We start from the raw sequence: 11,946 nt of genomic DNA on the forward strand, positions 1-11,946 counted from the left end.
ATCTATTTTTTTTAAAAAAAATTATTTGGCATGTATAAACTGGATAATAAATTTGGGATTTATAATAAAAAATGCAGGTTTCAAACACAGTCATGTGCAAAAGAAGAGAAAAATCTAAGCTTCTTTAATGAGGGACAAGGGGCATCACTTAAAAAAGCATTCTTAGACAAATAATTTTCTAAACATAAAACAATAACAACAACAAAAATCCCCAAAAGTAATGCAAGGCACACCCTTTGGCTTAGTCCATTTTTATCATACCAATCTCTGTTGCTTAAATTGAGGCTGTTCATAAATATTTTCCTTCCAAACTGTGGGAAATAAATTGTGAGTAACTTTGGCTCTTTGATAAAGTTAGGTTAGGGAACTGCTTATCATTGAAACAATGAGCACAAAAGCAATTCAGAGCTGGGGCCTCAGACAGAACTCCCCAGCAGCCAGGCAGCAGCTTACAGTCCTTGTTCTCAGGCATTCCAGGGGAGTGGCAAAGGGGCAGCACAAGGAATTTTCAAGGTCCTTTTTCCCACCCTTTGGACTTGATAAGTCTCAGATCATTTTAAAAAGAATTTCTCTTGCAGGAACGCAGAGTGTCTGTGTTTACCCATAATAGGCCTTCCTCTGTGTTTAGCATAGCCAGATGGATACTGCTTTCTGGAACCCATGGCCATATCCCTACAGATCTGACCTCCTTAGTGGACACTATTAAAAGATCATCCTCTTATTGAGAATTTCCATTGCATCAAATGTGAAATATTAGGAATTTTTCCCTACAAACTGAATGATGTAATGAGAGGTCAAAGTGTGTGTTGACCTCAGGCAAATTGCAGAGATGTTTATGTGGTGATTATGTAACTAATCTGCCTAATAAAGCTCAACAGTTAACAGAGTAAGGCTCTGGGGACAGAGACTTAAGTGCTCAGGTTTATTTGAAGCCATAGATGGAAGTTTTAGTTGACTCTGTTGCCCTGGCAGAGAGTTGGCTATTTTGAAAGATGCTAAGGAAGTGCATGCAGCAATGTGGCAGAACGAGGAAATGGGGATGGGGTCATGATGAGGCAGGGCTCACACTCTCCTCTGTTTACTTTTACAAATGGGAAACCAAAAACCTTTCTTAACATCGCCTTCCCCCACTCTCCCTGCCTCTTCATTATGGAACCAAATGATACTCATGAGAAATTGCAAATAAAAAAGAAATTGCAAATACAAAGGAAGGGATTTAAGTGCTGTGTGACCTAGTTTGGGGAAGGTTGTAGGAAGGAGCCACTAAGGAAGAAGATTTTTTTTTTAGAATTTTTATATACTTTTTAAATTACTTTTATTATTATTATGATGATGATGATGATGATGAATTTCAACGAACATCTACAGAGATTTTGGAATTCCATTCATTCATTGTTGTACTTTTCTCCCCCCCCACTCCCCCCCACCCCCACCCCCAGTTCGCTCCTCTCCTTGAAAAGCAAAAGAAAAACTCCTTCATTGGTACACAATCCCCCCGCCCCGCCCCACCCCCACCCCAAGTATACTCCACTCTGCAGCCCTCACTTGGACTCTTATGATTGTCAAAGGAAGGAGATTCTAATCAAAGAGAGCTGGGATGACGTAGTGAGGGCAACACTTTGGTAAACTATATAAAAGAAAAAAATTAGCTATCATTTTGCAAGCACATACTTTGAAACAGTTGATTACATTCAAATTTTCTTAAAAAGAAAATGTAAGCAGTACACAATCACTAAAAGTCAAGCAATAAATGTGCGTGTAAAATAAACAAGGAAAAGTTCCTTCCTTTTTTCTCTCCAAAGGACGAATATTGCTATACTATTCAGATATTTTAAGAAAAACTGTTATTATAGGTTCCTTCTCAACATCAAGAAGACAAAATCCTCACCATTAGACCAATATGCAACATCATGACAGATGGAGAAAACACTGAAATTGTCAACTTTTTCATTTTATTCGGATCCACAATCAACACACATAGAAGCAGTAATCGAGAAATCAATAGACGTGTTGCATTGGGAAAATGTGCTGTCAAGGACCTCGTCAAAGCTTTAAAGAGCAATGATGTCAGTTTAAAGACTAAGGTGCTCCTGATCCAAGTCCTGGTGTTTTTCAGTTGCTTCTTATGCATCTGCAATTTGGACAATAAATAAAGATGAGAGAAGAAGAACTGAAGCCTTTGAATAGTGGTATTGGTGAAGAGTATTGAAGATCCTATGATTACCAAAGAACAAACAAATCCATTTTGAAAGAAGTACAAACAGAGTGCTCCTTAGAGGCAAGGATGGTGAAACCTCATCTCACTGACTTAGGGCATATTTTTAGGAGGCCCAGTCCCTGGAGAGAGACACCATGCTGGGAAAAGTAGAGGTTAAACTAGATAAGTTTCATTCTGTTGATCATAGGGTTATTCTGAGTTGCAGTCTACTTGACAGTGCCAAACTACAACTAAAACAACAACAGATAGCTTTCCACCTACCAGGATAAGATATTGATGTTAGGTGCAGTTAAGTCAACTTAGACTCAAAGTAACTCAATGTAAAACAAACAGAAACCATGCTAGTGCCTCTGCTATCTTCTCAATCTTTGCTATGCTTAAGTCTACTGCTGCAGTAACTGTACTGATTCATCTCCTCTCCTTTGTTGACACTCTACTTCTCTAAAATGATGTTCCTTTCTAAGGATTGGTCCCTCTTGATAACATGGCCAAAGTATTTGAGATGCAGTCTTGCTATGCAGCCTCTAAGCAGTACCCTGCCTGCACTTTTTCTAATAACTTTGTTAGACCAAGAGAAGACAGGTATATGAAAAAGATTGAGAGCTATGCTACAAGTTAAAAAAACATCATAAGAATACATGTGAGAGTATTATGAAAATATGAAAACTGAGGCACAAATTGAGATTTGTATACCATTGTTCATAGCAACATTATTTACCATCACAAGAACATGGAAACAGCGCAAATGTCCAACCACAAACGAATGGATTGAGAAATTATTGTACATTCACACAATGAAATACTATGCAGCACTTGGGAGCAATCACTTTGTAAATTATTCCCTAACTTGGGAGGGACTGGAGAGCATTATGCTGAGTGAACTAACTCAGTCCCACAAGGATAGATATTGTATAAGACTCTTATTGTAGAATGAGTGTAAGGATCCAGGAGGGATGGGAGAGGCTGGAAGCAGAGGGATGTGGATGGACAGGGGGAAGCGGAAATTATCATTGGATTGTACAATTTGATGGATAGGAGGGGTGAGAGAAATGAAAAGAATTTGTTTGAATTTGTATTAGAATTTTATAAATAAATTAGTGGAAAAAGGCACTACAGAAAAAAAAAGAGTACATGTAATAATTCTAGGAAAGGTATGCAAATGCATAAATGTGAAAATGATAACAATTGTTACCTCACAATGGTTTAAGTATGTGTTTTCCCACCCATTATATCCATATAAATACAGTTTCTACAATACAGTTAATGTATCTATTTGCATTTTCTACAATGAACTTGTACATATTCTAAATTTAAAAGTAAATATAATTTAAAAACTTCAGTGTACCTAATGAAATAGTTGCTATCCAAAGAGTACAGAAATTAAACCCATCTGACCTAGCTTCCAAGCCATTCCAAAACTCCAGTGTAGCAGGTTAGATGTAGCAGACCCTTATTTTATTTTCCTAACTTAAGGAATTAGATTTGAGTCCCTGATGAAGAGAAGGCAGTCTTTAGCATGACTGAAAGAACCAATCAGGAATTGAGACAAAACCTGCAGATCATCGTCCTTTATTACATCAAATTTATTATATGAAATATAAAAACAAATTACAAAGCAATATATATATATTTTTTGCAAGTCCACAGGACCTCAGGAAAATACATGTTCTGTATGTGAAGTTAATCTTATGGCACTGTGGTTCATGTTTTGTATATTCAAGTAGAGAAGAAACTGTGTGTGTCTTGCTTATGTGTGGTGCATGGGTACAGAAAATGGATAATGGGAAAACTGTAATTTGGTGATTTATCACATACATTGTGTTAACAACTGGATATACAATGGGCCACATACTGTTAATAAAGACCAGTAATAAAACAGTTTTGATTTAAATACTAAACACAAAAATAAAACATGTTCTGTGCCTATAATAATTTTTGAAGAATATACAAGTGCATCACAAATAAATGAACCTTTTAAAATTTAAAAATCCATTTCTATTTTATGCAAGTATATTTTTACACCTATGATTCCTTTCTCTTAAAGTCTCTCTTCTGGTTTTGTTTTGCATTTTAGCTTTATTATTCTCAATATCTGTGGGCTCTAAGATCCTAACATTTAGCCTGAAGTTGAGACTTCATGCAAACATACTTTCCTTTAAGGTGGCAGCTTCTTGGAAACATAGTTTCTCCAAGTGTTCAGTTAAATAATACAACCCCTTTATATGGTCACTTTCATCCACATGTAATGGCAGTGCTTCTGTTTCAGTAGCTTTTCTTAACACCTCCTTTTCTTTCTGTTAACAATAATCTCCAAACTTTTACAACACAAATGGTAGGTAGTAAAGTGCTTTATACAAGGAAATACTACACACATGTGGAGAGGTTCCATGTAACACCCCACAAACCAAAGTTCATACATCACAAACAAGAGAAGGCTCTTTTTAAGAAACACCTTTCCTGATATTAGGGTTGGGATTTCTTAAAATCTTATGAATTAATTTAAGTAGCATCAAATGGAAGTAACATATCTGAAGCTGGGAGAAATTCTCATTAAATATATTGCCCTTAATGGATTAAAGCTAAATATCGTGCTGCTATTCAAATATTCTTAGTAGTTATGAATTTCAGAATCAGTCCCATAGAAACAGGTTTCAGCATGGGGTCTTCTATTTTACTTTATGAAACCAAACTGTATTTAAACATGGGCTCAGGAGAGATTGGACTAGACAAAGCCTATGAATTGGACAATTCTATTCATTTTGGCACTTAAAACAAAATTCCAGTTACATTTTTGAGGTCTCCTTTCTATCAGAGGATCCCTGCTGGTGCAGTGGTTAAACGTTTGGCTACTGTCCAAAAGGTCGCCAGTTTCAATCCACCAGCTGTTCTGCAGGCAAAAGATGCTTTAGTCCATTTCCGTTAGGTTTTGTACATGGAGAAGTGCCATCATGGGCTATATGCCTTGATTGTTACTTGCACTCCCTTTTTAAAATGTCCATGACTTTTCTTCCAAGAGACGGTTTCCAGTGCTGGACAAAACTTTTCATATTCACAATTAGTTTGCCTGTTCTTACATCCTCGTGTCCTGCTACAAGGTACTCCAAGCCTAAAAGAGAACAAAATTAGGATATAGTAGCTATAGTATAGTATAGTATAGTATAGTATAGTATAGTATAGTATATAGTGTATAGTACAGTATAGTATATAGTATCCTGAAGGATATCTGGTGGTGCAGTGATTAAACACTCCTAACCACAAGGTTGGGTGTTTGGACCTACAAGCTGCCCTGTAGAAGAATGATGTGGCATTCTGCTTTCATAAATAGTTAAGCTCGCAGAAACTATCACACAATTCTACTTTGTCCTATAGTTTTTCCTATGGATTGGAATTAACCCACATGGCAACATTCCATTGGATTTTTGAGGCTGTAAGTCTTTACAAGAGCAGACTGTCCATCTGTCTCCTGGCAGAGTGGCCAATGGATTTGAACTGCTGACCTTTCCGTTAGCCCAACATGTAACACACCACCAGGGCCTTTTAGGAAATGCTTATTCCATTTCAGCTGTTATTTGTTCCACATTCAGACCAAGACTATATAAACTATAAACCATAAATATATGAGTGCTGAGGTGTTATTCTTTCCCCCTTCAAAAAAGTATGACACCATATAAAATAAAATAATTTGATTTTCCTATCTCAGTCTATCAAAATGTTAATGCAGCTGTAGAGACACTGCTCTACACTATCTCCTTGGCCATATGTTTGAAGGCATAAAGTTTATTTTGCAGTGACGTTGTTGTGTACTATAAAGTCCAAACCAACCTATAGCCGGCCCTCTGGTGGGTTTTCAGAGACAGTTAATCTCATGGGAGGAGACTGCCCATTCTTTTCCCACAGAGCACCTGGTGGCCTCGAACCATGTACCTTTGGGATTGCAGCAGAGCTTCTTGCCACTAGGCCATCAGAGCTCTCTCATAGAAAAAGAAAATAGACTTTCATTCTATTCTTGGCATTCTGAAGTATATAACTAAGAGAAGAAGGAACCTACTTATGAACGTTAAGAGTGAATGAATTTGTAAGGATGCCCCATTAGATTGCTCCTTTTCAAAAGTGGCAAAGAAAGCAAGTGTGCGTGTAAAGTTTCAGAATTTTCTTATCAACTTTCTTTCGGCTTTAGCTATTGAACTTATAAAAATGGAAAAACAAAGTAAAATGAAAGAGTGTCTGGTTTTGCTTTGGCAGGTCCCAGTCTTTTCTTCAAAGCAAGTAAACATGTTTTCAAGAATTCTTTGAATAATTGCGCTTGTGTTTTCAATTGTGATGAACTCGGTTGATTCTTTGACTCCTTGGCAGAAACCTGATTAGGAAGTATAGTTCACTTCCTGGAGGGTGGCTCAGACAGTCAAAGCTTTTGTTTTTAATGTCTCACTCAAAAACTGGGCAGACATGGGCGGGGGGAAGCCCCAAACATTTGCTAAGGTAGTAGAAAAGTGATTACAGGAGTATTCACAAAGCACATGCTATTATTGTTTTTGTTGTGTGCCATTGAGTCAGACCTGACCTGTGGCTGACCTTCCAGGAGGTTTTCAGAGCCTTTCATAGCCTATAGATTGCGCAGGAGGATACCGTCCATCTTTGTTTTGTGGAGCAGTTGGTGGATTTGAACTGCTTACCTTTGCATTGGCAGCACAATTCCTTACCACTAAACCACAAGCGTTCTCTAAGCATACACCGTTTGGAAATAGATTTTAAATGATTAGTAGTGTTCTGTAGGAGCCCCAGTGGCACAGTTCATAGCATTTTGCACTGCCAATCATAAAGCTGTATGTCTCTGGAAGTTCCAATCCACTAGTAATTCAAATCCACAGAGGCTTCACAGGAGAAAGATGGGCAGTTTCCTCCTGTTAAGATTTACAGACTTGGAAACCCAATGGAAGGTCCCTAGGAGTTGGAAGCAACTTGACGGCAATAAGTGAGTGAGTTCCCCGTGCTCAAAGTCCAAGGTTTTACTTAATTTGTTCTTTTGATATATACAAATACACACCGGTGTACAATCCTGTCCTTTATTAAAATTTAAATTAATATAAATAAAACATTGAAAGGAGTAGAAAAGTGTGAGAAACTGGTCAATCAGAACAAATCAAGAATTTTCTCTTGATTTATCATTGTTTAGGTTGGTGGGTATATTTTATTGAAAAATTATTCTCTTTCTTATTATCCATTTGCTTCTTTCAAATTTATTAATCAAAGTTCACAAAAGATGTATTATTATAACTGCAGTTTCCTAGAGTTAATATCTGGAAGGAATCAGCACCAGAAGTAAACAATGTGCTTGTTTTATCAGTGTCATTAAGACCCAGATGACAACAACATGAGAGAAATCTGGGGAAATGATTTCTTTACAAAAGCCTACTCTCTCTGAGGAAAATGTTACTACTTCAGTCCAGGCCTTGATGGAACACACCAGTAGAATTATGATCAGAAACCACAATCCTGTCTTCAGATTTAATCAGGCAAAACAAAGAAACAAGCAGCTCATGACATAGTATGAAGAGCACATTTGTCGTGGGTTGTGGTGCCTCTATCTCTGCAGTCACACTTTGATGCCAATAATAGTTCCCTGAATCCTGAGTTTCTTTAAGATTCTACAGATTAAAAAAAAATTTCTTCTGTTTCTAATTTGAAACCAGAGTGATCATTTAATGAGAAACAAGATGATGAGAAATCAAGTGTTGTTTTCTGTCCAGGAGAAACAGATGCTTCTCATGCAATAGTAAAAATGAACTCAACATTATTTGCACAGATGGAATTTTGCATTTGCACTTCCTTTGGGAACAGGCTCTACCCAGGGCACTGTAATAAGAGCTAACTTTGAGATAAAGTATTTATGACAGATAAATTCGTGAAAGTCCACTCTGCTACTGGCACCTGGCACCAATCTGAGACTTTACTTTTAGGACAGAGGGTGTCATATTGCTAGATTTTAACATATTTTACTTTTCTAGAACAGAAGGAAGAGAAATAATTTTTTTATACCAGTTCAAGCAATTCCATTTTTGTCCCTCTCAGAATTAAATAGTAAAGAGGAGAGACACCTTTGCTGAGTTTATTTAGATTGTGATTCAGAGAATGTCAGGCAAGCAGCAAATCAGTAGAGACAAGGAAGTGTTTAAGTGGGAAAGCTTAATACTTACCAGGATTGAGAATTGGGCAAGTACAGCCTCTATTAGTCCATGATTCTGGATACAATGTGCGCTTTCCTCTTAAAATCTTCAGTTTGGTAGACTTTAAGACTTTTTTAACATTCACATTGACCTCGGCATGAGAACCTTTATCATGAGCTGATAAAATTTTTATTTTTAACACTGTAACAACACAATTTTAACAGTAAAAATGTACAGAATTAATATTATGTACAGATAATATAAATAGCAATTTAGATGTGCATTTCAGAGTAAGATGGAAAGGTGAATGAATAATGGTTGTTGTTGGTGGTATTTGCCGTGGGGTAGCAACAAGCCCATAGCTGACCCTCCAAGAGTTTTTCAGTAGCAGTAAATCATATGAGAGGAGATTGTTCATCCTTTCCCCCGGGAATAGCTGGCAGATTAAAATTCCATTCCTTTGGGTTTGTGGCACAAGTCCTTACCACTAAGCCACCAGTGATCCCTGTTGTCAGGGTGTCGTTGAGTACGACTGATAGCGCCCTATGAACAATACACCTGAACCCTGTCCTATCTTGCACCATCCTCATCATCTCAGACTTACTTCAGCCCACTGCTGCAATCACTGTGTCCATCTTGGTGAGGCTCTTCTTTTCTTTGCTGGCCCTCTATCTTTCCAATGACATTCCTTTCCAAGGAATAGTCTCTTTTAGCAACATGCCCAAAGTACGTGAGGTGATCATCCTTGCTTCCAAAGAGCATTGTGACTGCACTTTTCCTAAGAACTATCTGTTTGCCTTAGATATAGTAATGATTGTTGTTGGGTGCCACTGAGTCAAGGCCTGAACCCTGCCCTATGTTGCTGTGGTTGAGTATCATCAAGTCAAAACCAACCCACAGCTGACCCACCATTGGGTTTTCAGAGGTAGTAAACTGGAGCTGATATCCCATCTTTCTTCCAGGGAGCAACTGGTGGATTCAAACTGTGTGTCTTTAGGTTGACAGTGCAGCTCCTTACCCCTAAGCCACCAAAGCTCCCTATGGATTGGTTACAGAAATTTGTTGTAAAAATTCATTAGGCTCATCCATTTTTTCCACTGATTTCATCTCATTTATCTGTATTAAACTATACTATGTTCAACTGTGGCTGACTCTGAGAAGAATGGGAATCCCAGAACATTTAATTGTGCTAATACAAAACCTATACTTGGACCAAGAGGCAGTAGTCAGAACAGAGCAGGGTAACACTGCATTGTTCAAAATTGGGAAGGGTGTACGCCAGGGATGCATCCTGTCTCCATACCGAGAGACTGGGCTCTATGAGGAGAATTGTGGCATCAGGATTGGTGGAAGATCTATTAACAATCTCCATTATGCAGGTGACACAACCCTGCTTGCTGAAACTGAGGAGGACCTCATGCACTTGCTGCGAAGGGTCAAGGACTGCAGCCTTCAGTATGGACTAAGGCTCAATGTCAAGAAGACAAAGATTCTCGCCACTGGACCAATTAGCAGCGTCAGGATGGATGACGAAGAGATTGAGAGTGTTCACAGCTTCAGTTTGCTCGGCTCCACAGTCAACACTCTTGGTACCAGCAGTCAGGAAATCAAAAAGCGTATCGCGATGGGAAAGTCTGCTGTTAGGGACCTCTCAAAGGTACTCAGGAGCAACAGTGTCTCCCTGGAGACTAAGGTGCGCCTGATACAGGTCATGGTATTTGCAATCGCTTGTTATGCATCAGAGAGTTGGACAATGACTAGGGAGGACAGAAGGAAAGTGGATGCTTTTGAGCTGTGGTGCTGGAGAAGGGTACTGAAGGTCCCATGGACTGCCAGGAAAACAAACAGATTCATCTTGGAGAGGATTAAACCAAGCTACTCCTTGGAGGCAAGGATTCTGGGGCTTCGTCTGACATACTTTGGACATGTTGCCAGGAGGGACGGGTCCTTAGAGAGGGACATCATGCTTGGGAAGGTGGAGGGACAGCGCAGGAGGGGAAGACCCTCTATGAGATGAATTGATTTGGTGACTGGGGTAATCGGGATGGGTGTGTCAGAGGCAGTGCTGTTGGCGCAGGATAGAGCAGGGTTTAGGGCTGTTGTGCATAGGGTCGCTATGAGTCGGAAACGACTCAACGGCATATAACAACAACAAACAACAACAATGTTCAAGCCTTTAAAAGTTCTACTCTTAACCACAGAGACTATCTTAATATAAAGATAACCAAATTTGAGCCAAGAAAATCCCATTAATAGTTCTACCCGCTAACACTTGGGATTGCCATGAGCCAGTGGTTACTCTGCGGTAATAGTTAAACATCCTATAATTTGTTTTTGACGGTTAGTATGCTCATCCATCTATGAAATGGTTGGTGGTTAAATAATGGAATATGCTGGGGTGGAGAAGAAAGGAAAGCTAAGGAACATTGGTATGCAATACTCTTATATTATTAGGAATCTTTTTATGCAATACTCTTATTAGGAATGTATCTACTGAATCTTATCTACCTTGACGGAAGATTGTGTGAATATGTGAACTGTATCTTTGCTATTTCCATATCCTGAGAAGATGACTGTCCAGTGTCATTTTATGTGTAAAGAAGTATGTTTAACAAGTAAATTGTTTGAGCTCACATGGCTCATGGGTAGAGACTGGACTAGAATTCTGTTGACTGCATGAAGCATGTACTAGGCACATGGCCAAAGCTCAATCAAAGGTCATCATTATTATGATGAGAGCTCTGGTGGCCTAGAGGGAAAGGAGTTGTGCTGTCAAACCCAATATCAAGTGGTTTGGATCCACTACTGCTCCACAGGAAAAGGGCAGGCAATCTCCTCCAAAGTGATTTATAGCTTCTGAAAATCTGTAGGAGGGTTAGGTATGAGTTGGCTCTGATTTGACAGTAATGAGCAAGACGGACATTATTATTAAAATAATTCTTGGTGGTAGTGGTTAAAGCAGTCTTCTAATTGAAAAGTTGAGCTCTACCAGGCTGGTGGGTAAGGAGATAATGCTGCCAACCCTAAGGCAGGTAGTTCAAATCCCCCAGCTGCTATGTGAAAGATTAGCACTTCTCTCTCATATGTTTTACAGTCTCTGAAAACCCAGTGGTGGGTTAGCTATGAGTTGGTTCTACAACAACGGAGAGGCAGGAGTTTTAATCCCACTAGCTTCTTTGCTAGAGGAACAGGTGGAAATTTAGTTCCTTAATTATTAAAACCAAAATATGAATACTCATATTGATTCTGACTCATAGAGACCCTACAGGACAGAGAAGAGCTGCTCGTGGGAATTTCAGATTGTAATCTTTATGGGAGTCCATTGCCACATCTTTCTCCCACAGAACTGCCAGTGGCTTCAAATTGCCAACCTTTGGATTGTTGTTGTTGTTGTTATGTGCCATCGAGTCACTTGTGACTCATAGCGACCCTATGTACAACAGCCCTAACCCCTGCTCTGTCCTGTGCCAATCGCACCGTCTCCGACACACCCATCCCAATTACCCGCCACTGAATCAATCTACCTCATAGGGGGCTTTCCCTCCTGTGCTGTCCCTCCACCCT

The 11,946-nt window shown here is 39.0% G+C and overlaps 1 protein-coding gene across 1 annotated transcript in view; it reads right to left on the reverse strand.

The window, feature by feature from the left end:
- Positions 1–5,187: 5,187 nt before the first annotated feature.
- The window catches only part of NTN4 (netrin 4), a 174,662-nt gene continuing 167,903 nt past the window's right edge, over positions 5,188–11,946 (reverse strand). The window contains exons 9-10 of the mRNA XM_006888490.1: positions 8,413–8,583; positions 5,188–5,324 (exon numbers count right to left, since the gene is read on the reverse strand). Of these exons, the coding sequence (XP_006888552.1) occupies positions 5,188–5,324; positions 8,413–8,583 (308 nt within the window). The remainder of the gene's footprint in view (positions 5,325–8,412; positions 8,584–11,946) is intronic.

Source organism: Elephantulus edwardii, unplaced genomic scaffold (assembly GCF_000299155.1).
Source record: "Elephantulus edwardii isolate Elephantulus edwardi_28Jun2011 unplaced genomic scaffold, EleEdw1.0 scaffold00068, whole genome shotgun sequence".
NCBI lineage: Eukaryota > Metazoa > Chordata > Mammalia > Macroscelidea > Macroscelididae > Elephantulus > Elephantulus edwardii.